At 37.3% G+C, this 27879-nt stretch overlaps 1 protein-coding gene across 1 annotated transcript; it reads left to right on the top strand.

Annotated features, from left to right (window-relative positions):
- The first annotated feature begins 16634 nt into the window (after window positions 1-16634).
- Window positions 16635-26899, top strand: LOC127441372 (suppressor of cytokine signaling 6-like). Its single transcript, XM_051698706.1, has 2 exons — window positions 16635-16949; window positions 23073-26899. Exon 2 carries the CDS (start codon window positions 23091-23093, stop codon window positions 24795-24797), a length of 1707 nt encoding a protein of 568 aa, XP_051554666.1. The 5' UTR covers window positions 16635-16949; window positions 23073-23090; the 3' UTR covers window positions 24798-26899.
- Window positions 26900-27879: the final 980 nt, after the last annotated feature.

The following is a 27879-nucleotide window of genomic DNA, read 5'->3' on the forward strand; positions in this document are numbered from 1 at the left end:
AACTGTAATAAAGCATCTGGGTTGTTCATATTGTGGTCAACAGTGAAATTGTAAAATTTAAGTCAAATATTCACTTTCTATTTACTACCTGCAATATCAACAGTTATGCTCGGAATAGTATATTAGCTAACTACTTACCGAGTACTGCGCATTCATACTGTATGCTGGCAAAAATTTTTGTAGCAAAAACTTATGCTACTTTGCTGTCACATTACTATCAGTTTTAATGTTTAATTCAACGAGTGACATCTAGTTATTATCTCATAAATAAATATGGTTATTATGTATTTTTATCTCAATTTTGGTTAAAAATGTCTTAACACTTGGCCGTGCGATCAAATAATGAGTCAAGAAAGAGATGTTCAAAATTCAGCTGATATTACTCACTGTTCATTCATCACACTGGGAATGGAAGGACAAGTTCAAAACATTTTTCATGCATTGTGAGATACAGTGTTGCATGCAGTGTTCTCTGTTGTATACTGCACATTTTGGAAAATGTAGTACACTGTAAAAAAAAAATTAAAAAAAAAATCTTAATTTTAACAGTAAAAGACTGTAATAATGCTACAGTAAAAAAAATTAATTGGTTAATGGGCAGTTACCTTAAAATATATGGTAATTTTTTATATATATTTAAAAAGACAATACATGTAGTTTTACGGTAACATTTTGTAAAAATATTTTTTTTTATGTAAAAAGTTAGATTTTCTGTATAATTAACAGTAAAAATGTATATTATGTTTAACAAGAGAGTTCATGTACTTTTTATGGTAAATTATTGTTAAATTTATGGTAAAAAACAATAATCGGGCGCTCCCAGAATTCCCTGCGTGAAATATATATTTCATTATATTTTATGGGAATAGATGTTTCTTCTTATTTTTTATGTCAATTATGTACACTGGAGTGTTCTGTGTTATATCTGATGTAGTTTAGTTAATGTTTATTACATTATTTTAATTTCACATGTGTTACCCTGATGGTGTTTAGTGTTTGTGTGATTGACACTGAGCACTGTCTCTACATGTTTATTGGTCATTGCTCCAGGAAGGGCCTCTATTGATGAACTTCATGTCATCATGTGCCCTTTTGTAATTACTATGGTGATTAATAATACATAATATATATACAGCAGATTTTTACAGTTTCAGAAGTTTAATATATGAAGTTTAATATTTAATAAATATATAATGATGGTAATGCACCGTAAAATATACAGGCATCAAAATCACATCCCGTAAAGCCTAAAACGTGGTTACCGTATTTTTTATGGTGAATTTCTGGCAACCTACATTTACAGTGTAGGTCATCTGAATATTCCAGTCTTACAGAACATTGCCGTACTGTGCACAGTACACATAAAATATTCTCATCAATTTCTCACCTTCATTCCATCCCAGATTTGCATGACTTTCTTTCTTCTGCTGAACACAAACAAAGATTTGTAGAAGAATATTTCAGCTCTGTAGGTCCTCACAATGCAAGTGAATAGGTACCAAAATATTTAAGTTCCAAAGTAAATCTTAAGACTCTCATTGTTAAATCGATGTTTTCAGAAGCGATAGTACAGTAAGTGTGGGTGAAAAACAGATCAATATTTAATTATCCTCCCTGCCCAGAAGGTGGTGATATGCACAAAGAATGCGAATCGCCAAAAAAAACACAATGAATGTGAAAGTGGAGATTTATTGTAAAAAAAAAAAAAAGACTAAAATATTTATTTGTTTCTCACTCAAACTTATCATATCGCTTCTGAAGAAATGGATTTAACCACTAGAATCTTATGGATTACTTTTATGCTGCTTTTATGTGCTTTTGGAGCTTCAAAGTTCTGGTCACCATTCACTTGCATTGTATGGACCTACAGAGCTGAGAAATTCTTCTAAAAGTCTTTGTTTGTGTTCAATAGAAAAATGGAGGTGAGTATTTTAAAGCTATCACTCCAAACTATTAACACCATATCACAAAACATTATCAGTATTCAGTCCAGTTAGTCCATAACAGTCCAAACTTGCTTATATGTAGTTACTGTACTAATCAATATGCAAATGTGTATCCTCTGGAATTTAACCTGCAAACTTTGGGTCAGCAGTCTAAATTCTTAACCAAATTAGTTTATATATTCACCATTTACAGACAGATAACAGCATAGCACAGTGAGGATGTCTGTTTTTGACCAATCCATCTTTGATGTCCACAGCTTGGTCATTATAGGTTAGTTTTTAGAAATTACTCACATATTATTTTGAATTCCTCAGAACACGGTCATGTGGCTGGAGTTTGAGTGGGCTTATATGATGTGTTTGTGGTCAACAATAAGTACCTTCACATAAGTGCATGCAGAGGCAGCCAGTGCATACTACCACAGCATTTTTTAATGAGTATTTTTCTAACATACTTATAGCGGGAATTCGCCGTTGAGGTGCTTTTCTTTGCATTGCTGGTTTTTATAATGATAATGGAATATTTTTAACAGTGCTTCTATACATAAATATCCACTCCAGCTAAAGCTCACATCCCACAGAAGTGTCATATCTGTTTCCAGATGTTTTCATTCTATATATCTATTTTCTAAGTGCATTTCTGAAAATAAGATATTGTGCATGGGCTTGTATGGGATAGAATTACAGGAAAAGAGCAGTAACCTGATCTGAGCATAGAGACACACTACTGTATAGTTACACTTTTGGTTGCAGCTGTTGACGCCAAGACTGATGGGTGGTAAATGTGGGGTTTATTATGATTACATAGGTCCATGTTTTCTCATTTACATTGTAATCTGTTTCAAAAACACAAAGAAGGCTCTAATCTTCGCAAAATTTTAGAGCTTTTCTAATAAGGGCAACATCATTTGATGATATGGAGAAAAATTATTCACCTTAGATGTTTGTGCTTTTTCTTTTCCCTCACCACCATACATACACTTTTTGACAACACTCCACTTGAGTCAGTACCCTATATCTTCTGTGCTTTACCCTCCCGTTGGGATGTTGTCTGCGTTCTTAGATCTATTTGTCAAGATCCCACACACACAGAGGTTGTGCCAGCATAGTGGTTCTGCAAGCTTTCTCTGTGTTCACACAGAAGTAGTAAATCAAAGAGCTTTCTTCCCACTCCCCTGTACCTCCACTGTATGTCCTCGAAGTACCTAGGGACAATTGTCCACCATGGCTAAAATAGGCATGCTAAAGACCGAGGCGTGGCCGTGACGGGGCCTGGAGCTGACTCTGGCGCGGCTGTGATATGGCCTGGAGCTCACTCTGGCGTGGCTGTGACGCGGCCATGACGTGGAACTCTGGCTTGGCGGCCATGACGTGGAACTCTGGCTTGGCGGCCATGATGTGGAGCAAAGTTGTGGAAGGTGGAGCTATGGAAGGCTCAAGGGACAAAGCCGTGGCAGGTGGAGCCATGGTAGGCTCGAGACTAAGAGTCCTGGATGACAGGGAAAAACCCTCAGTGGTCGTGAACATGAGCCGAGTCTCAGGAACGACCTCTGTGGTCGTGGGCATGGACTGAGACTCGGGAACGACCTCCGGGGTCGTGGACATGGACTGAGACTCGGAAACGACCTCCGGGGTCGTGTACACGGGCAGAGACTCGGAGACGACCTCCGTGGTCGTGTACACGGGCAGAGACTCGGGGACGACCTCCGTGGTCGTGTACACGGGCAGAGACTCGGAGACGACCTCCGTGGTTGTGTACACGGGCAGAGACTCGGAGACGACCTCCGTGGTCGTGTACACGGGCAGAGACTCGGAGACGACCTCCGTGGTCGTGTACACGGGCAGAGACTCGGAGACGACCTCCGTGGTCGTGTACATAGGCAGAGACTCGGAAATTACCTCTCTGGTCATGAACATGGGCTGAGACTCGGAAACAACCTCTGTGGTCATGTACTCTGGGACGGACGAGGCTGGCAATGCAGGCTCTGGGACGGACGAAGCTTCCAGCTCATTGGCTGTGGTAGGCGTGGCCGTTGGCTCGTTGGCCGTGGCAGGCGTGGGCGTTGGCTTGTTGGCCGTAGTGTGGGACTCCAGCTCGCAGCCATGACGTGGAACTCCTGTTCGGCATCCGCCTCCCCCACAGTGAAAGTAGAACCAGTGATCTGCAGGGCAAGGTCGATATACTGAGCGAGGCTGAGGGAACTGTGACCACCAGGCATCAGGGAGGAAATTGGCTCAGTTAATCCAAAACGGAAACAGTCCTTGAGGACGACCTCATTAAAGTCTACCTCGCTGGCCAGAGAGCAGAAGTCCCCCACATATTCCTCCAGGGATCGATTCCCCTGACATAGGCGCAGTAGTCGGACCTCTGGGTTTATGGTTAGCGGTCAGGTATTCTGTAACGATGTGGTAAACGAAGAAATGATGACGATGACGTGATGAACCCAAGTGCAGTTTTATTTTTCAAACGTGGACCCAAAACCCTAACTACAAACGTAAACTAAACAAAAACAGGAACTTGAACAAAAAATAAACATGAACTTGACTCATGAACTTAACTTGACTCATGAACTTAACTTGGTTATACACAAACTTGACTTGGCATAACAAAACAACAAGGTTACATACACAATACCTGACGTGAGACAATGGCAAACATGAGGGCTTAAATACACAGACATGGATAACAAGACAACCAATGAACAGACAGAACTATAAACAATATAGCAAGACTAATAAACTTAAACCAATGACAAACTAGAACTGATAACAAAGTAAACAAACAATGAACCAATGGAAACAAGACACATGAACAGGGGAAAACACATGACAAGATCACACGAGGGAACAGGAAATCACATGACATGACAGGAACAGGAACTAAACTTGAAAATAAAAGACATGAAAAAAACATGAACAAAACACATCTATACATGACAATTAGCCAACAGAGAACTACCACAGTTATCAGATCACTATTGCTTACTGATTAGTTTATCATGTTTCTATATAAGTTAATAGCAGTTACTATGTGTGAATATAGTAGCCTCCTTTTATTTGTCCTGCATTAATTCCTGCATAGTAACCTATTATGAAACAGTATTCTAAAGTGTTAACCCAATACCTTATTCGAATAATTCATGCATTGACGAATTCATGCACAATTCATTCATCGTGCATTAATTCAGCAATATGCTCCGCTTAAAAGAGAAATATTTTAGAACACTTTCATTTGTCTTTTGAATTACCTTCATTACTATTTTATGTTATTTTATGAGAGCAAGAAGTACAAAATACATATGCCGTGCAGCTCTAAATACTGTTACCCTCATAATAACCATATGGATTGAATATGCTGTCCCTTAGGAAATACAGTACAAGTAGGCCTAATACTAATTATAGAATTATTGGCTTGGGTGTCATATGAAGGTTTTGAATTTGTAAGAACCTAAACCACTGGCACAATATTATAAAGTCTGTATGCAAAGCAAGGAAACATTTCAAACCATACTTCACACATCAATGATTCCATACCAGAAATGTATTACCTAAATAAATGATTAGCTGTGGAAGTGTTGCTCTATCTTGAAATATATGCTCTGTGACTTTGAATGCTGACTGCACAGTACACACATAAGTGCACTGTGCAGTGTGTGCACTGTGTTGACATGATTTCATCCAAGTCGTGGTGTTTATGTGGGTGCTGGGGTTTCTTTCACCAAGGGTAAACAACACAAGGTGCTGCTTATATTACTGGGCTGCTAAATGGTATGGTCAGGAGAGGGGCAAGCACTCACTGTAATCGTCATCTCTGACCTTTTTTTCTGTTTGCAGGAGGTATTTGATTTCATTTTTGTTTTTCTTACATTCACACATAAACCACTGTGGAGATTGGGTGAGTGTAAAATAGTGGCTTTGTTTTGATCCGATGGATGTGAAAGACCAGGGGAGAACTGCAAAGCCAAGAATGGCATGCAACCAACAGCATGCCCACTAATATTAAGTCAGTCAGCCAATAAAATAAATGTCATGCCCCATTGTTTTATAGTGTGTGTCCTGTGACTTATTTGTTCCTCTAAGAGTTTAGAACCAGAGATTAGATGGCATATTTTCTCCAGAACTAACTTCTAACTTTTTTAACCATCTGGTCCCAAGGTGATTTTTAGTACATACATGAAGTCAGTTCCCTTCAAGTTCAAACAGGTGTCCTGGTAGAGTAAACGCAGGTGTATTTCATCACATTATGTTCCGCTTAGTTTGACAACCAGTAAGTGTCCAAATACTTTTGTCTATATTTTGAACAATATACAGTTGAAGTCAGAAGTTTCCATACACCTTAGCCAAATACATTTAAACATTAAAAACTTTCACAATTCCTGACATTTAATCGTAGAAAACATTCCCTGTCTTAGGTCAGTTAGGATCACTACTTTATTTTAAGAATGTGAAATGTCAGAATAATAGTAGAGAGAATTATTTATTTCAGCTTTTATTTCTTTCATCACATTCACAGTGGGTCAGAAGTTTACATACACTTTGTTAGTATTTGGTAGCATTGCCTTTAAATTGTTTAACTTGGGTCAAACGTTTTGGGTAGCCTTCCACAAGCTTCTCATAATAAGTTGCCCATTTGCGACCGAGCTTTAACTTCCTGGCTGATGTCTTGAGATGTTGCTTCAGTATATCCACATAATTTTCCTTCCTCATGATGCCATCTATTTTGAGAAGTGCACCAGTCCCTCCTGCAGCAAAGCACCCCCACAACATGATGCTGCCACCCCTATGCTTCACGGTTGGGATGGTGTTCTTCAGCTTGCAAGCGTCACCCTTTATCCTCCAAACATAACGATGGTCATTATGGCCAAACAGTTCAATTTTTGTTTCATTAGACCAGAGGACATTTCTCCAAAAAATAAGATCTTTGTCCCCATGTGCACTTGCAAACTGTAGTCTGGGTTTTTTATGGCAGTTTTGGAGCAGTGGCTTCTTCCTTGCTGAGCAGTCTTTCAGGTTATGTCAAGATAGGACTCGTTTTACTGTGGATATAGATACTTGTCTACCTGTTTCTTCCAGCATCTTCACAAGGTCCTTTGCTGTTGTTCTTGGATGGATTTGCAGTTTTTTCACCAAACTATGTTCATATCCTGAGCGCTCAGGATATGAACATAGTTTGGTGAAAAACTGCAAATCTACTTTATCTATGCAAATCTACTCCATTTCAACAGACTGGATGCCTGTGACCTCGCAGACACATTGTGGCACTTTAAAGTAGAACCAGTGATTTAGTAGATTTGCATAGATAAAGTAGATTTACAGTTTTTTCACCAAACTATGTTCATATTCTGAGCGGTATGATGGCTACGTGGTCCCATGGTGTTTATACTTGCGTACTATAGTTTGTACAGATGAATGTGGTACCTTCAGGAATTTGGAAATTGCTCCCAAGGATGAACCAGACTTCTGGAGGTCTTGGCTGATTTCTTTTGATTTTCCCATGATATCAAGCAAAGAGGCACTGAGTTTGAAGGTAGGCCTTAACATACATCCACAGGTACACCTCCAATTCAGTACACCTCCTATAAGAAGCTAATTGGCTAATTGTCTAAAGGCTTGACATAATTTTCTGGAATTTTCAAAGCTGCTTAAAGGCACAGTTAACTTAATGTATGTAAACTTCTGACCCACTGGAATTGTGATTAAAAGTTAAAATTAAAAGTTAAAACAATCCATCTGTAAACAATTGTTGGAAAAATGACTCATGTCATGCAAAAAGTAGATGTCATAAATGACTTGCCAGAACTATAGTTTGCTAATATTAAATCTGTGGAGTGGTTAAAAAAAAATTTGTTTTAATGACTTCAGTCTAAGTACGTGTAAACTTCTGACTTCAACTGTATCTATTATTTTATCATTTGGAACACACACTTCTTCTGCTAAATGTTTTGCTTGAAAAGTGTGAAAGTGCTAAATATGTTTCAGCTTTGTAGGTCATCACTATGCAAGTGAATGGTGACCAAAATATTTTAGTTCCAAAAAGCACATTAGGGCAGCATAAAAGTAAATCTTAAGACTCCTGTGATTCAATTTATGTTGTCAGAAGCAATATACAGTAAGTGTGGGTAAAAAACAGATCAATATTTAAGTCCTTTTTGACTATAAATTCTCCTCCCTGTATAAGTAGGTGGTAATATGCACGAAGAATGTGAATCGCCAAAAACAGAAAAAGAAGAATATGAAAGTGAAAGTGGAGATTTATAGTAAAAAAAGGACAAAAATATTTTGTTATAGGCTATAATGCAAAGAGATTCATACAATGTGGCTTCAGTGTCCAAATGCTTTTTGGGACCACTGCATAAAGAACTAGAGTATACATTTAAGATGTTTTGTTTGTGTCATTAGTGAAAGATCAGATTTTTCAGGTTTCAGCTCATTCTAATGTGAATGTGTGTACTTGAGGCTCATGCTGCAGTTGAAAACACATGACAAATGTATGAACTTGGGGAACGTAGCCTGTTCATTTGATTTATTAATAGTATTTTTAAAATTTTCATAATGTGACAGTAAAAAAGGAACAAACAAACAGTTGTTGATGGTCTGTCAGTATATTTCAGGGACTATTGTGACCCTGAACATGTACCCTGGAACAGAGAAGTCCCCTTATGGGAAACATTAGTGTTGCCATTTAGTTGGTGCCAAGTTGATGTAAAAGCAACACTGCCCTCTTCAGGATTATTTTGCCTCATTATCTGCTGTTAAGTGGGTGCTTGTGAAATATTCCATCTGAATCGCACAAGTAATATTTAATAAGTAGATTGTGACTGTGCTGTACATTTTATAAATTCACACCTCATTTCATAAAAAATTAAAATAGTTACAAAAATGGTTACAATGGGAATCTTACTGGCACTGCAGTGTATTTCAGAATTATGTGTGTTTCAAATTGTACGGTCACACTGAAAAGTCATTTCGTTTTCTGCATCTCATTTAATTGCTCTTATGCCTTTGTTCTACAAAGGAACGTAATGCAAGTGCTTAATTTTTTAGGTGTATGATACACTTGACAAAACAGTACGTTCTTTTTTTGCCCTTGATTTCAACCTTTTAAATTTAGACTCATCAAGGGATTACAAGGGAGCCCTTTATAAGGGGACACAAGGGGCATAGTCAAAGCAGGTCTGTGTGGAAGAAGCCAAATTTTTTCTTACTTCAGGGAAGTTTGTCACAATATATACTGCTTTCTTCCTGATAATCATAGAAGAGCAAATGCAGCAGAACTGTACGTGTAGACCACAGGGAACCAGTGGGGTCAAGCTAAGCAGAAAGAAAATAAACCCCATTTCAACAGACTGGACGCCTATGACCTCGCAGACACATTGTGGCAGTTGTCCAGTTCCAAAATATATTAATTGTGGGACTATCTTTTGATACCTTTGCTTTCGCAAAATGTTTGTTATTAAAAAAAAAAATAAAAATAAAAATAAAAAAGCATATGGATTCAAGTCTCATTTTCTCTGCTTCTCCTAATCCCTCAAATACAGAGATGTAGTGTTCTTATTTGTGCAGCTTGCTTAGTTCACTATATCACATTAGGTAAATCAATTCTGGGCCAGCCATTGAATAAAATAAAAATATTGAGGTTGTAACTGCACACACAAACAGTCCATGACATACAGCGAAAATAATCACATAGGACTTGTGATTATTTACTTGTTATGGCCGTACGGTACCTGGATTTTAGCATGCGTTTTTGGATGGCAATGCATCAGTGTGCCTGCTACACCCCAGGATAAAAAAATCTGGCAGCAGATTCTCTGTGATTGACATGTTTTCCTGCCTGTTCCCACCTGAACTTATGCCAGTTTCAGCAGTTGTGACCTGAGCACACTTCTTCTGTACATCTTATTTAAACCTGGCATAACATGTAAAGGTCTCAAATACTATTATTTACTGTCACTCATTTTGTCAGGTTTTGAATGAATATTGTGTTCTTTTGAGCTAAAAACTTCCTTTTTGAGTTGATGTTAAATACACAATTAATGCCATAGACTCCTCCACTGTTTACACTGATGTACTTTATGTTGACAGATATATACATGCACACTAACTGCACAGATATATTCTTACATTTGTACTGAGACAGGTACATAGAATTAACTTTATTTATTCTCTCCAGGAAGATAATTTAATTCAGTTGTCAGCATAAAAAGACACTTTAACACACATTATAAGAACAAGTACAATAATACTGATTGGAAACCTAATTCATTAGCGCAATGAAGAAAATAAAACTAAATTACCTTGTTTTATTCAGGTCAAAAATATTATTTAACATCACTGAATCAACCTGAATACATTAGGTAACACCAAGAAAAATAATTTTAAGTGTCAAATCAGGTAGAGCTCCATAAGGTAACGATTGCAGTTAACCCATTTTACATTGTAGGGACAAGCTTTCCAGTTAGTTCCATATTACATTTACAGCAAGTTTATTTATGGAATATTACTGTAAGATATTGACTGTGGTCATATGGATATATGACTAAAAGCTGAGATGTCGTATCACATAATATCCATTTTGTTAAATTCAGGTAACCTGAATAGCACAAATGTAACTTATTTTTGGATAAAACTGGACAGTTTGCAAAAGCTTTTCCGTCTCACAGCAGTGCATACACAACTTTTTCCTCTGCATCTTAAATATTTCATTCCTCCACGGAGATGCTATCAGACCTCTTGATGGCAGCATCCCCTTTTCCCAATATATTTAAATATCAAGAGCAGACAGGCCCCAGGGTAGCAGTGCCAGTTAGGAGGAAACGGATACACAAGGGGGGCAAAACAACAAACAAACCCTGGAACCGGTATAGGAAGCTATGGAAATGAAGCTTGTCCATTCCTGCTGAAGTTAGTTACTTTCAACTATAGCCTAAAGCACACTCTGTTGGATTGAATAAAATAAGCAGTGGTACAGCTGTAGGAGGGGACTGAGGTATTTTGGTGTCTGGTGGAGATAATGAGAGATACCAGTGAAATCTTAATTTCAGAATTATTTACACTTGCAGACAAAGTGGAAAACAAGTAATTAAGCTAACAAGGGAGACACAATAATAAAGCAGTCATTTTCAGTATGAACTGAATCCTTCGGTGCATTTCAGGGATATGTTAATTTCTGGGTGAGTATATTTTCTATGTCTTCACAGCCAACTAGATGCTGTTGAAGTAGCGTTTCTCATTTGCATTTAATTTTAAGGCCTTTGATAGTTTATTTGATTGTAAAGGCACAGTAATTATTGTCTTGTTGAGGATGTTGCATCAAACAATAGTTTTAGCACTAGAGTGTAGTATGAATGCAGCATGAATGCAACACACCGACAACTATCAGACCCTATTATTTTAACTGCATTTTAGCTCTTCAGCTTACAATTGCAGCAACAATGACAATCCATTTGAAGAGGACCAATAGACAAAATAGGCTGTTTAGTTATCAAAATACACTTTAAAATTAAGAACAATTATGAAAGATACAGAATGAGCAGAACTTTATATATACTATATACAGGTGTGTGTATGTATATACAGTACTGTGCAAACGTTTTAGGCACTTGTGAAAAATGTTGCATAGTGAGGATGTCTTCAAAAAATAATGCCATAAATAATTTTCATTTATCAATTAACGACATACAAAGCCTAGTCCAGTAAACAAAAAAAGCTAAATCAATATTTAGCATGACAGCATTTGCCTTCAAGATAGCTCCAATTCGCCTAGGTACACTTGGACAGTTTTTCTTGGTTGTTGGCAGATAGGATGTTCCAAGCTTCTTGGAGAATTTGCGCAGTACTTTTATCTATTTAGGCTGCCTAAATTGCTTCTGTCTCTTCATGTAATCCCAGACTGACCCAATGGTGTTGAGATCCGGTCTCTGTGGGGGCCACACCATCTTTTGTAGGGCTCCTTGTTCTTCTTCCATTCAATTCAATTCGCAAAGGGAATGTTGAAATCTAAAATTGATATTGCCCACGGATACACAAAGCAGAATTTATAAAATAGCCATTTAAAGACAAATGTTTTTTTATGAAAAATAGAATGCACCCAAGTCTTTTGTGCAGCATGGTTCATAGCATAAGATGCTTCCTCAGAAATACCTTTGCTGGTTGACCAGGTCCATTATCTACTCCAGCACTAACCAGCATAAACCACCTTGGAAGAATGGAAATTCATGTTGCAGAGGAGACATTCCTTATAACAGAAATGTTGTATACATGGCACCACAGTCCCCAATTTCTATCCTATCCTCAACAGATTTAAAAGATTCTAAGTATTTTAGTGTCTCTGAAACTGCACACAAAGTATTTTTTCTCTAATGCTATGTATCTCCAGTGCTAACGTCTCATGCCAACAGAGGTGTGCTGCTTGACCGGTAAAGGAGACTCGGGTCAGCTCTCTCCCTTGAAGAACGAAACAAAGCCTTATGTTGACAATCAGCACTGTTTTGTGATTCATCAATCTCCACACTCCTTCACATGGGGAAGACTTTTGCAGTGAATGAGATCAGCCTGTTGGTTGAGTCATCACACGTAACCCTCACACTGGGCACAACCACCCCCAATCAAACTCATTGTCCTGCTGCTCACCAGCCCTCTACGTGCACTTGTTAAAGCTAAAGGATGCTAAAGGATGGCCTGTCATGACTGCTTAATATGACCTTCGACCCTCACAAACATGTCAATCACTCTTGCTCATGTTTTCCATCTGGCTTCACCACCAACTGAGGCATGAAAGCCTGTCAGATGACATTGACTCTGAGGCAGTTAATACTATCAAGGGAAAGTAATGCGAGCTGTCATCACGGGTTTTGTCACATCATGTTCAAAACTACTGGAGAGATTACTTTGACATAGAGACAACAAAATGTAGGTCTAATCTTCATGGCCAAAAGTGTTTACAAGTTACAAAATTTCATGCATTTACTTCATTGGTCCATTAATATCCAATGGGGGGTACTTTACCAGTTTCCATGGGGTACTTGGAAAGATTTTGATATAGCTTTGATACTTATAAATAGAAATGTAAAGGGAATTGCTGTAAAAAAGGTTAAAACAAATAATCATGATTCATTTCAGAATTCTCGGGATGAATGTCTTAAGGGATAGTTCACCCAAAAATGAAAATTCTCTCATCATTTACTCACCCTCATGCCATCCCAGATGTGTATGACTTTCTTTCTTCTGCAGAACACAAACAAAGATTTGTAGAAGAATATCTTAGCTCTGTAGGTCCATACAATGCAAGTGATTTAAGATCAGACCTGTATAGCTCCAAAAATCACATAAAGGAAACATAGTAATAATCCACATCCACATGTGGTGCCTGTTTAGTTTCACTTTCACATTTGAAAGTGAAAGAGAAAGTGGAGTTTTAGAGTGAAAAGGACTAAAACATTGTTCTGTTTCTCACCCACACCTATTATATTTCTTCTGAAGATATGGACTGAACCACTGGAGTCAAATGGATTACTTTTGTTTCATTTATGTGATTTTTGGAGCTTCAAAGGTCTGATCACTATTCACTTGCATTGTATGGACCTACAGAGCTGAGATATTCTTCTAAAATTCTTTGTGTGTGTTCTGCTGAAGAAAGAAAGTTATACACATCTGGGATGGCATGAGGTTGAGTTAATAAGAGAATTTTCATTTTTGGTTGAACACATTCAGTTTCTTTTTCATAACATACAGTGCAATTAGAAGGAACACATTTTCAACCTTAAAGATGGGGCTGTGGGGGTACCTAAGACAAAAGATTTGGGAAACTACAGTAGATGTATCTACTGTACAAGTAGATGATCAAACTACAGAAATATTTTGTTGCAAATAGCAAAAATCATGGAAATTCTAACATTTTCTATATAATTATTAATACGTGTTGTGATTTATGACATTGTGTCCAATGACAACATCCATAATAGTACATGCCTTAAAGCAGGGAAATATTAAATAGGATGTGATTTTTCAAAAATAAAAATAAAAAATAAAGCTCATTGTTCTTTAAGTTAATCTCTGAATTTGCTTTAAAATGCATTATAGGAACAGAAGAGTACATAGTGAAACATTTGAGAGATACTTGGTTACCACTCATTGGGAAAGGTAATTATTTCTCTGCAGAGTAACTATCTCCCCATTGTATCTTTCAGTACACATGACCACAACACCCCACAGCTCTGTCAGTTAAACAGGATAGAAAAACCACAGAGAGAAAGGGTATGACATCAATTAGCCTGGCTGTGGCATGCATAGCCACCCTCTTTAAAATATTACTGACATTAATTAGACTACACGTTAATCATCTAAAAGTCTGATATGCAAAAACACAACAAAAGTGCAAGAGCATTTGCTTTTTTCAAGGGAGCTGCCTAAGTCTTTTCAAAGAACTATCTGTAACATTTTAACTTTATCATGTCACATTCTGTCATAATAATGTAAAGTCTATTAAATATATTATTTCTGAGAGAATACGCTGTCTTTTAGTCAATGCTGGGTTTATTAAGTTGGTTACAGCACTTAACCATTATTAGTTATGTATAATTTTCAGTGAGGCTGTACATAAAGCAGTATAAAGCAAAGGTTAAGGGTACAGATGATGTTAACTTATTTACCCTTTCTATGAAGACACTATCCATTTTCCAGGTGAAATATCCCCAGAGGGGTGCCAAAAGCGAGTTGTGAAGAGAGTTGTTTTCAGCTGTATAGGTAGTAATGAAGAGGAATGCATATTTTGTAAACTGTACCCCCAAACCTAAACCTAACTATCAGTTGAGTAAAAATGTTATGTTAAGGGGCAGTCACACTACACTTCGCGCTTCATTCACTCACATTCAAACGCATCTGAACGCGGGAGACCGGAAATGCAACCTCATGCAAAGAAATTTGTACTACGCTGCATACCAAAGTTCAAGTTTTGTGAACTTCGAACCGCAAATCTGGATGACAAGAGGACGAGTGACCAATAGAAGATTGAAATGACACTCATTGACCTCTTGGCTGAATTCAAAGGATACATATTTCAAAGCTGCATGTTTGTATTGTTGCTGGAAAGTGAGATTGTATATTTTACATTTGTTTTTATAATATTATTTGTTATTTGTGAAATGTTTTTATTAAAACCAGTAGCCCTCCCGTGTGACATCATATCCTTGCCTGTTGCTTTGTCCGAAAAAGATTTGCATGCTCAAAGCCTAGGGTGACAACCCCTTTAGATGGAAAAACACAACCTCTGAATCATGCTTGTCACTGATTATTCAAATGCAGTTACTTCCTGTTTTCAACAAGGTACCCGAACTGAGGTCTCACATGTTCCTGATACAATGAGCTTTCAGTCGTGCCACAGGGTAAGGTAAATATGCTCTAGCCAATGAAAACATGTCTGATAGGAGATGGCGAGCGGGGGCAGCGTAACTGCTGCTCTCGTGCACTCTCATGAACGTGCACAGGAGAGCAATGGTCGGTCAAGATTTTCACTAAATACATTTTTTTATTTTTGTTTGTTTTTACCAAATCTTTTGGTATGCCTTCAGAACAAGGCACAAGTCACATTGAATAATTTTTTTAGACTTCTGAATTATACTTTTGAGTCCTTTTTGAAGCCTGAAGAGGTGGTCACCATAAACTGCCTTTGTATGACATCACTAAGCAGAACATTTATTCAGAATTTCCCCAGATTTGTGTACCAAAAATGTAAGTCATATTGGTTTAGAACAAGACGAGTAAATAATGAATACATTTTCATTTTTTGGTGAACTATCCCTTTAAAGGTCCTTGGATGTGAACATCAGATAAAACTGTGAAATTAAATCCAGAACGGCAGAGAAGACAACTCAAATCGAGCGTGCCCGGCAAACACACACTTATACTCTTTCTGTCACATGCCATGCTTCAATAGAATTACTTACCAATAGGTGTTTTTTTAACAATTGTATTCACTCTCTATGCCACTTCAAGACAATGGCCAGCTTGAAATTATTAAAGCAGAAGAACATTTTTTCTTTTAATTTAGATAGCAGTCCAAAAATTATTGTTACAGTGTCACACAAGATGAATCTAATTAAGTTTCCATCAAATAAAGAAAAAAAATATCTGTCTACTTGAGCATAATTTTTATAAATTCAGATATAAACTATTCAGTTACAGCATAATAAATATCATATATATATATATAATATCATACGAATAATTATTATTATTAATAATAATATAAATATTGTTAAAATCGTAAACTACATTTATAAAATATTTCAGATTATTTTTAAGGTTTAAGCATTTCAAATTTCATAAAATTCCATCAAATGGTACTGTGTAACATTTAACAGAATTAAATTAGTAAAACTTAAAATGTCACTTTTTTCATTTTATTTCAGCAATGATTTATTAATGAAACTGAAATACATAAAACTAACAATTATTTTGTGTAAAAAAAACAAACCCTTTACTTTTATTTAGTAGAATTATTGAAACCTGTGATTTTTTTTTTATTTTAAAACACTAACATAAAAATATCACATTTTCATTTAGTTAAAAGTAAAACAACAACAAAAGTTCTTGTTTTATGCAGATTACTTGCCTTAAAATGGTATATTAAGCCTATTTCTAAAGACATCTTCACCACCCCTCCTTTACTCACACTCCCATGATGCAACAGCAAACAAAGAGGGCAGAGAACAGAGACGGCAGTAGAGCAAAAACGACAGCTAGCTAGAGAAAAGTTTCAAATGCCGAATATACTCAAAATTCAAAACGTATACGGCGTGAGTTATCAATTTATCGCAAAACGCAGTCATAAAGTGCCTATTATTCCTCGGCTGTGTGGAAATTGAGTGCGTTTCGCAGCTGTTTTAATAAGTGCAGGTATCTAGTTAGCCGTCAAGTAATAATGTCTCCTAATGTGATTTCTTAGCTCTCCGGACACAGATATGAAAACTCCTGTTAGTTGACGGTATCTTAAAGGCACGACAGGTAACGTATGGTTAATTTTTGTGTGTAAATATTTTTTTTTTTTGGATGCTGTGTAGCATTAGACAGTAATGATTTTAATACACAGGGCCTGCGCTGGTTAGCCTGAATGCTAACTGTGCTCTTAATACGTTAGTCACGCTCACATTCAGGACTGACTCTTGTTTTAGGATGACACTGAACCCAGATAGTGTTGTATTTTAAACATTAGATGATGCATGTGCATTGTTCTGGAACTGTATCATTTATTTCTAGAGTGGCAGATGCATATTAGTAAGCTGTAATCAGATGGTGAGTCTCTTTGTGCACCATTTAAAAACGCTTGATTCGGTCTTAGACATCAATCTGACATAAATGTTTTCCCCTTTTACACAGCAATGTCTGGATTTTGATATGGGTGAGACCGGGGCTAATTGTCACAATGGCTACGTCTCAGTAACTTTAAGGTTTTGAATCAAAAGTCCAAATAGACAAATGTGTGGTTTCTCTTGCAGTATTTATTTATTTGCTTGCTTTCAAACACCTTATTCAAAACCCTCTCAAATTAGAATACTTTGAGAATTTCTCCAAACTACCATTCCAATATAATATTTTTGTTAGCTGTTGGGTAAACAAGTGAACACAAGCATACATAGCACACTAGCATACATTCAGGCAAGGGTCAACTATATAATGAAGGTATACTAGTTGTTAGGACCAGGGATGGATTAAACATTGGGCCATTGCCCAGAGGCCTCTAAACCCAAAGGGGCCCGAGCTCTAAATTATTATTTATTTTGAGATATCTATTATAAATCCACATAAAAGTCAGCCTTATTTGAAATACCATTTGTTCGGCTGAATGCATGCTGGACGACAGCAGCACGAGCACAGGCACTCGAGTGCACACTCAGGGAATCTCGTCTCATAGGTGCAGTGCGTTAATATGAAGGACTACAGAAAACAGCATCTGATTTACAAAATGCTTCCAACCACAAAGATAAGGTGCAGTTTACCCTGGCTGTGCCCAAAGCTGATGGTTTATATTCATGTACGTGACAGAATTTGTGCAACAGTTTGGAGGACTTTAAAATGTTTTAGTCTTGCATCCATTTAATGTTTAATGATAAAGCGAAAGATGCCTCTATTCCCTAACTATGTGCACAGTAACCTTTGATAATATTTGGTTAACCGTGAGAGGTCACGAATTGTTATTCTGTTATTTGACCGGACTCTGGAATTAAGAAAGTTTATTGACATGGATGCATCAAACACAATCTCAGATTAGCAGGGAATAAAGTGCACAGTGAGCTTTGATCCTAAATAGCACAATACATAGATCTTCAAATGATAAAATCACGTTCAAGTCAAACAAAAATAAATCTGTCACTGCCGGCAACATAGTAGGCCTATTCTTAATCAATGGAAAATGTGAAATTCTGCCCGGGCAGATTCACTTTCCATGAGGCAGCGAACGCTACACTTTATAAGCCTCTTCGGGATGTTTTGATTTTGAATGATTCATCATTTAACTTGTGTAATTATTGTCTGCCCACCAGAACACTCACTGTTTATCAAGCGCTGAAACTTTGCCAGGTGAAAAACAATCTGGAGTCATGTGCAACAGTCACATTAAGTCCTCTTTGCAACCTGAACTTCATCAGAATGTCGATTGGTGACACCAGCGCTGAAAAAGCTTGATGCAGCGCAACAAATGGTGAAACAGAACACGGGTGTCTCGAGATGCAGTTAGAAATACTAAAGTTCTTTTAAACTTAAGTCTAAAAAAAATGCAACGGTCCTGCGAGGTACGCTGAAAAAAGTGAGTTGTGGCACAACGATCAAAGACGTCCATCCAGTGCGCGTTTACATGTCCTCAACGCACGTGTGAACAGCCCATAACTTACCCTATAGACTACTTGAAGACTGATCCGATCCTGGCCCAAAACCTGTAGGTTCGTCGGGTACCGTCGGACTCAGATCGGGTTGAAGACCTCTAAACACATGCAGAAAAACTGAATAGTGATTTTGGTATTTGAATGTCACGCACATCCTTATTAATAACACATGATTTTGGATTGGTTCATAATTAAAAATTAGAGCCTGACCGATATGGGATTTTTGAGACCGATACCAATTTTAGAGAGGGAAAATTCACCGATTACCGATATGGTGGCTGATATATCTCATTTTTTAGCTGGAATGGAAACAGACCTTTTCTATGAGGATTATTTTCTGATTTTGCACCGATATGACTATGCAAAGGTACTCGAGGCTGCTTTCTTAAATATTTTTATCAAAGAACATTTGACATTATTATACATTGTCAACAAATTCTAGAAAAGATTTTCTTTAGAAAAGAATAAATAAAAATACAATAAATAGCTTAATAAACATCAGTACTGTTAGTATGTCAATTGCTGACCACTTAAAGAATAAAATAAACATCAGTACTGTATGTTTAGTATCAGTCAAATGCTGACCATTTAAATAAAGAATAAATAAAAATAAAATAAATAGCTAAATAAACATCAGTACTGTTTAGTATCAGTCAATGACTGACCATTAAAATAAATAAAAATAAAATAAATGGCTAAATAAACATCAGGGGCCAGTTGCACCAGCTATACGTACATTACAACTTAGCCTAGTTGTTGCGTAAAAGTCACAATTTACGCTCTACTAAGTATTTGACTGTTGCACCATCAAACTTTGGTAGAACATAAACCTACGTATAAACTAAATATTTACAGAAGCCTCCGACCAGGAGTAACTGGTGGTAATAGAAAGCAGACTCATTTAATGACATCAATGAGCTCATGTTTTGGTTGACAAGTTTCAGTCCTTTCGACATAAATGGTGTTGGCATTTACACTCATTTACAAGAGAGAGAGAAAAAAAACTTACTTTTAAGTGACTCTTCAGCATGAAACCAAACGGTGCCGTTTTTAGGGTGCGTCGCCCGGTGTCAAGTTTCAACACATTCAAAATATACAGTTGTGCTCAAAAGTTTGCATACCCTGGCAGAAATTGTGAAATTTTGGCATTGCTTTTGAAAATATGACTGATCATGCAAAAAATGCTCTGGAAAAAGACGTGGTTGTTTCAAGGAGCACAATACGACGATACTTGAACAAAAATGAGCTGCATGGTCGAGTTGCCAGAAAGAAGCCAATGCCACAAAAAAGCCCGTTTACAATATGCCCGACAACACCTTGACACGCCTCACAGTTTCTGGCACACTGTAATTTGGAGTGACGAGACCAAAATAGAGCTTTATGGTCACAACCATAAGTGCTATGTTTGGAGAGGGGTCAACAAGTAGTGCTCCTTGAAACAACCACACCGTCTTTTTCCAGAGCAGCCTGTATTTCTCCCGAGGTTACCTGTGGGTTTTTCTTTGTATCCCGAACAATTCTTCTGGCAGTTGTGGCTGAAATCTTTCTTGGTCTACCTGATCTTGGCTTGGTATCAAGAGATCCCCAAATTTTCCACTTCTTAATAAGTGAATGAACAGTACTGACTGGCATTTTCAAGGCTTTGGATATCTTTTTATATCCTTTTCCATCTTTATAAAGTTCCATTACCTTGTTACACAGGTCTTTCGACAGTTCTTTTCTGCTCCCCATGGCTCAGTATCTAGCCTGCTCAGTGCATCCATGTGAGAGCTAACAAACTCACTGACTATTTATACACAGACACTAATTGCAATTTAAAAAGCCACAGGTGTCACCTTGTGTGTGTCACCTTGTGTGTCTGCAACAAGGCCAAACATTCAAGGGTATGTAAACTTTTGATCATGGCCATTTGGGTGATTTCTGTTATCATTATGATTTAAAAAGGAGCCAAACAACTATGTGATGATAAATTGCTTCATATGATCACTATCCTTAAAAGACAGCTTTTTTGCATGATCAGTCATATTTTCAAAATCAATGCCAAGATTTCACAATTTCTGCCAGGGTATGCAAACTTTTGAGCACAACTGTGTGTGTAATATATATATATATATATATATATATATATATATATATATATATAGGATATTAAAATGAATAAATGTCTATTTTTCCAGCCTGTTGTATTAGTATTTATCACCCCTCATTTATTTTAGATACAGTTCCTTTATATTATTATTTACACAGGGCAAATATACTACTTATTAAATTTACATTTATTATGTATCCTATTTTAATGTCTGGAAAACCAGACTTTTAAATATTACATTTTATAAATGCAATGACTGGTATTGTTCGGTTGAAGGGGATACCAAACTGTGAATCCTGAAGAAAACAGTTTGGTGAATACATTTACACGCTGACAAGGTAAAAAGTAGCTACGTGTCGTGGTTAGCTAGTTAGCTATAAGCTCGTTGCCATGGAGAGTAAAAGATGGACTTTATTTACTTTCCAGCATTGTATCTCACCAACTAGGTAACAGCAAAGCGTGAAATCAACACTTACCACACACAGTCCACCACCGCACCATTGTCTTCTGAGCTGCAAAAAGATACTCTGATGTTTACCTTTTCAATCTGCTACATTACTTACTGCACTGACAAACTATAGCTGGCTAACAGCAAACAGATGTGATAAACATGAGTGACATGGTTGTCGGGGACATTATGTTAGTTATATAAAATGATGGGGTCGTTTTTTATTAACTTTCCAGTATGTATTTCACAAACTAGTTAGCAATTTAACGAGAAGAGATCTCCTCAAATCCGCACCGTTTAACTCCGCCCTGTCTGCAGAGCCACCCTCAGCTCAGAGTCAGCTCTGCTGGACAAACTACGCTACGACACTAATTCTAAAACATTGTTTTCTGCATTATATGTTCTGAAAAAAGTTTTAATATCGACGCATATCTGTGAAATATACGCCGATACCGATATATCGGTGAAAGTCTAATATCGGCCGATAATATCGCTATATCATTATTAAAAAGTACATATAATTGGTCGTTTAAGATATTGCTTCAGACTTTTCTTCCGTCAATTTGAAAAATCCAGCCAAATCTGGCAAGTGTCCTGTAACACATAAAGGTGAACGTAGTCACATGACACGTCATGTGGGGCCTTCATGGTGTACCAGCCCATGGGCCTCTCAGTTCTTAATCCGTCCTTGGTCAGGACAAAGGAATCTTTTTTTTTTTTTTTTTTTATAAATATCGTGTAATGGCAAGTTGTCATGTGTTTTAAGTGTTAGGCCTATGGATTTCCATACAAATTCATACAATTTGTTTTTACAATTACTATATTTGTTGGCCTAGACAATGCAGTTTCATAATTGTTTACTGTTAAGATTTAGCTGAAAAGCCTATAGCAGATTCCATTGTAACAACTTGCCTCATATAGTGGTTACAACATGCCCCACTATTGACTAAGGATGTGCATGGTAACCGATTGTAATATTTTGTTAATGAATGGTTATTCTGCTCAGGAATAAAGAACGTTTATTGCAATATGTGCATCAAACACTGCTTTAAATAGCAGGGAAAAAAGTGCACAGTGAGCTACAGGTATGAGCCTAAATAGCACAATACATAGATGGATGGAAAATATGTAATTTAAGTGTCAAACCTGATATGTGCTCTGCCTGGGCAGGTTCACATCTACGTGAGGCAGTGAACGCTAGTATTGTCATGTGCTTTGAGTTACATATGCAAAAACACCTGTGAACAGCCAGAACTTGGCTCTAAATAAACTGTCCCGGACCTGACCCAAAACCCGACGGTTTGTCAGACACCTTTATTACATGAAGAATAACCGAATAGTGATTTTGGTATTCAAGTACAAGCATGTCGAACAGTTAACAGAATGTCGACTAGCCGTGCACATCTCTACTATTGACAAAAAGTTCAGTGAATTCTTTATATTTGTGCCCTGAGAAATATTCACTGTAGTAAAAAGTTTGACAACTAGCCTTTGTCTCCTTATATTGTGCGGTCAAATCTCAAATTATGTTTCTGACATTTGCCTAAGATAAAATCTCATTGAAAACCCTTATTTCACTCTGAAATATCTCATATATGGAAGTAAAATGGGCTGCAATGCTTTTTCATGTTGACTTTAATAAATAATTTGAGAGATTAGTCTGTGATGAGAATTCATTGCATATCAATTTTTTTGTCCTGTGTGTTTTGTAGGTATGGCAGTCGTGGGGCATGTGTGATGAGCTATGTATAAGTGTTCGCAATCATCTCCCTCATCCCCAGAGTGTTGTGCATAATCCCCCTCCAAATTATCAAGGGGGAGCTTTCAGAATGAAGAAGATCAGTCTGAAGACAATAAGAAAGTCATTTAACATTAAAGGCAAAGAAGAGAGCGAATATGCCGTATCACAGCCAGACCTGGCCGCCAATTTCTCTGTTGAAGATTCTCTGTTTGGAGGATGCTACAGCAAAGATCTTGTCAGCAGTGACTTGGATAACGAGGATGAAAAACGATCCAAAGTCCGATCTAAGAGTGAGGGTCTCATGGGAACCTTGAAAAGGAGACTATCAGCGAAACAGAAACCAAAGGTCAAAGGTGGTTCTCCATCTGTATGCTCTGTAGATGATGACACCTTCTCCTCTTCTTCTGCACCCATTAGTCTAAGTGACATAAAATCCCAGCATTCCTCCCGTTCCACCTCCGTCCATAGTCACCATTACAGTCCCACCCCATGGCCTCTCAGACCAGCAAACTCAGAGGAGACATGCGTTAAAATGGACGTGAAGGTGAACGCGTTATTTAACTCTTCAGATCCAAGCCCAGCTCTCAACGGTGTGCGCCAAGACTTCCTAGACCTCCAGAGAGACAGACTGTTTGAAGAATCAAGCGATTCATTGAAACTCACCAGATGTGTGCCAGACCACCATTCTGACTCTCAGAACGGTGATTTGCATCTTGACATGGATGAACACGTGCCTGTAGGCCTTGGTCTTGCAACTCAGGATTATATTCAGTACACACTGCCTTTAGATGATGGACTCTATCCTGATGAGGAAGGTTCACACTCTTTTTGCTTAGATAGCACCACGCCCATGGATGTTGTGCCCCAGTCAGAGAGCTGCAGATCCCTTCATGCAGATGAGGAGCCTGTTGATCAGGATCTCCTGTCACCTGACATCTTCATGGAGTCCCCAGTGAACCAGCTCTTTTTAAACACTGCAAATGTCTTGCTGCAGGGCTCCAGACTTGAAGCCCCACTTTCCCCCTTGCTACCTCCGTTGCCCAATAGCTATTTCCAGAGAAGTTTTGCTGGGTTTGGTGGTACACATGCTCAGGTTGCAGAGCGAGTCATTCACCATCTCAACTTTGACCCCAACTCGGCCCCAGGAGTGCAGCGGGTCTATGATGCTGTGCAGAGCAGCGGTCCCATGGTGGTCACTAGCCTCACAGCTGAACTGAAGAAGCTAGCCAAGCAAGGATGGTACTGGGGCCCCATCACAAGATGGGAGGCAGAGGAAAAACTGACAAATCTTCCGGATGGCTCTTTTTTAGTCCGTGACAGTTCAGATGACCGGTATCTCTTAAGCTTGAGCTTTCGCTCGCAGGGTAAGACACTCCACACGCGGATTGAACACTCAAACGGCAGTTTCAGCTTCTATGAGCAGCCTGACATTGAGGGCCACATATCAATTGTGGATCTCATTGACAATTCGGTTAAAGATTCGGAGAATGGAGCATTCTGTTATTCCAGATCCCGCTTACCAGGGTCTGCAACCTACCCGGTTAGACTGACAAATCCTGTTTCAAGGTTTATGCAAGTGCGGTCCCTGCAGTACTTGTGCCGATTTGTCATTCGGCAATACACAAGGATCGATCTGATCCAGAAATTGCCTTTACCGAACAAAATGAAAGATTACCTGCAGGAAAAGCACTACTGAACACAGTAAAACCAAACTTTACAGAACTTGGTTGCTACTTGCACTTTTGAGATGACACAATGAAGCATTTCAAGGGTTTTGTCACCATTAAACTACACATTATGTTGAAAGAAAAGATGATGTTTGTTGGCTTAATACAGTGTCTTTCTGTAGTTGAGTAGATAATTAAGTTGTGAAGAGACGCAAAGGCAGAATGTTGTTGTTAGAGTGTTTTGATCTCAACGTTGGAGCCTTTTTTTGCATGTTTTCATAGAGCACTGTAGCATTTTGTTTTTGTTACAGGAACACAAGCCCAGATACAGAGTTATGTGTTTTTTATGCATATCCCACACTATGAAATATTAGCACAGAACTCCAAGCTCCATCTTATTGTAGGGCATTAAGAAGTTATTGGCAACAATACACAGAGGCCTTAATGGCCGTAGGTTTATGAAAGGTGGTTTTGGTGAGCATATAGATGACATTCCTTCTTGTCCTTATTTTTAAGTGCATAACTTTTGTTTTACTAGCAACTGCTATGTCATGACATGATTTTATTCAAAGGGAAAATCTACCTACACTATTATTGAAAAGTTTGGATTAATGATGATTTTTCTTCAAGGATGCTTTAAACTGATCAAGAATTACAGTAAAGACATTTCTGATGTTACAAATGACTGCTGCTCTTTAAGTAAGTGCTGTATTCTTTAAACTTTCTGATGTTTCACGAATCCTCCACTTGCAACAATGTCTCCTGAGGCATTCTAGAATAGTCATTTTAGTGAAATATTCAGATGATGCTTCCTTCCATGCTTTGTGTAACTCTTCACAAAGATGTAATTTTTTTATAGGACACTTTTCACTGACTTTATGATCAGAATCTTCTAACAGCAAGCAGCTCAACACCTCAAACTTAGACTCATCCATCCATACTAATGTCTAATCATTAAGTTATTTTGCCAATTCTACCTTTTGTTTTATTTGTCAGTGTCAAAAGTGGCTTTTTCTTTGAAACTCTGTCTAAAAGACCAGCATCCCAGAGTCTTCTCTTCAATGTTGCAGATGAGACAGTTGTTTGGCATGAAGCTGCCAGTTAAGGACCTGTGGGGTCTGATGTACTTGTCCTCATGTTGTCGTGTTCTGGGCCATCCATTTCTCGGTCTCTTCTGGTCAGATCTAGTTTTCTTTTCTTTCAGTAGTGCATAGAATAGCCTTCATCTCTTAAAAGAACAATAGACTGGTCGATTTTAGAAAAATTTGTTTCTTATTGGGTCGTTTTTCTAACCGAAATTTGACTTTAAAGTGTAAACTATCTTGCAGGAAATGCAAGTGCACTCAGTACTTCAGCAACTGAAAAAGGCAACTATTGTGATGTTCAGATGTCATCAAATATCACAACCTTTTTAAACTTTTCTAATATGTAAAGGTTTTTGAAAAGCAGATTATACTGCTGAAAATGGGGGGTTTGTCATCATGGGCAAAAAAAAAAAAAAAAAAAAAAGCCATTTCAAGCAGCAATGATCATTTTTAACATTGCTAATGTTTTGGGCAGTACTTTTTGATCAATTTGATGCATCCTTGGTGAACAGAAGCATCAGTGTCTTTCAAGAACAAAAATGTCCCAGTGATTCCAAACTTTTGAATGGTAGTGTACATGTATGCCAAATTGATGAGCTGTCACCACATTACCCTATGTACTTCAAGGATGTTACTCTTCTATTGAATTTAAAAAGGCTATATTAGCTGTCCATATTTGTAAGATCACATTCTCACCCCTTTGTTTTACATTCTTTAGGTAGGACATGTGATGCCAAGGTTAGATGGTTTTGTGCCTCACTGAAACTCATCTTTGTTGTAGAGTTAACTGATTATGGGCTGTATGATTTTTTCTTTTATAGCAAGTCACCTTTTAACAGGCATATATTGTCTTTTTTCCCCCCCTTTCATTGCATTGTGTTCATTAGAATTGTTTATCATTGTTTTGAAAACCGAAATGTTACCTATTATGGACTAAGGTACAGTTTAAAATATTAAATCAATTCTTTTTGGGAACATAATTTGATTACTGATATGTTGTAACTTGAATTTGTTCTCTAGTTCAAAATAAAAATGTATATGCAAAATTGTTCTCAATTCTTTCTAATGTAAAATTCCTATTTTAGCTGTACTTTAAACCGCATTTATTGTTGTAAAAACCCAACAGTCACCCCATATTTAAACAATGTACTTTCATTGTGACACCAATATATTTACTATATTTCACAGATTTTGCATTGACTAATTTCCTTTCCATCACTTCATGTTATTTCTGTTAGATTTAATTGTGTGCTTTTTGGAGAATTTGTGAACTTAAAAGTTATATTTGCTCTTTCCTCTTAAATGGATAAATGCTCCCTTTTGTTTTTGAGTTGCAAAGTAGAAAAAATAACATGCAAATGTTTAAGATAAATTTCTATATTAAGATGGTGTATGTGTGTGTGTGTGTGTGTGTGTGTGTGTGTGTGTGTGTGTGTGTGTGTGTGTGTGTGTGTATATATATATATATATATATATATATATATATATGCACACACAGTTGCTGTCAGAAGTTTATAAACACCTATATACACAGGTACACCTCCAATTGATGCCAATTAGCCTATCGGAAGTTAATTGGCTAATTGCCTAAAGGCTTGACATAATTTTCTTGAATTTTCCAAGCAGATTAAAGGCACAGTTAACTTCGTATATGTAGTGCATGTTAGTTTTAATGACTTCAGCCTAAGTGTATATAAACTTCTGACTTCAACTGTGTGTGTGTGTGTGTGTGTGTGTATATATATATATATATATATATATATATATATATATATATATTATACATTTTCTTGTGCCTCAGTTTCTCAACATGTGTATAAGCCTTATGTTTTTAGTTATAGTCAATTGTTAAATTTTAAATTACTTTTCATGTTCTATGAACAAATCTTCACTCATATACACTGCCTGGCCAAAAAAAGTCACTGTTTGGATTTAAGGCAGTGTTAGGATCTGGGGTTGCTTTAATTGGTCAGGTCTACGATCAGCAACGTTATGCGGCAATAAAATGAAGTCAGCTGTCTATCTG

The sequence above is a fragment of the Myxocyprinus asiaticus genome, chromosome 5 (genome assembly GCF_019703515.2).
Source record: "Myxocyprinus asiaticus isolate MX2 ecotype Aquarium Trade chromosome 5, UBuf_Myxa_2, whole genome shotgun sequence".
Classification (NCBI taxonomy): Eukaryota; Metazoa; Chordata; class Actinopteri; order Cypriniformes; family Catostomidae; genus Myxocyprinus; species Myxocyprinus asiaticus.

Excerpts from the sequence above, each read along its gene's own strand:
- LOC127441372 (XM_051698706.1), top strand. The coding sequence starts at position 23,091 with ATGTGTGATGAGCTATGTATAAGTGTTCGCAATCATCTCCCTCATCCC.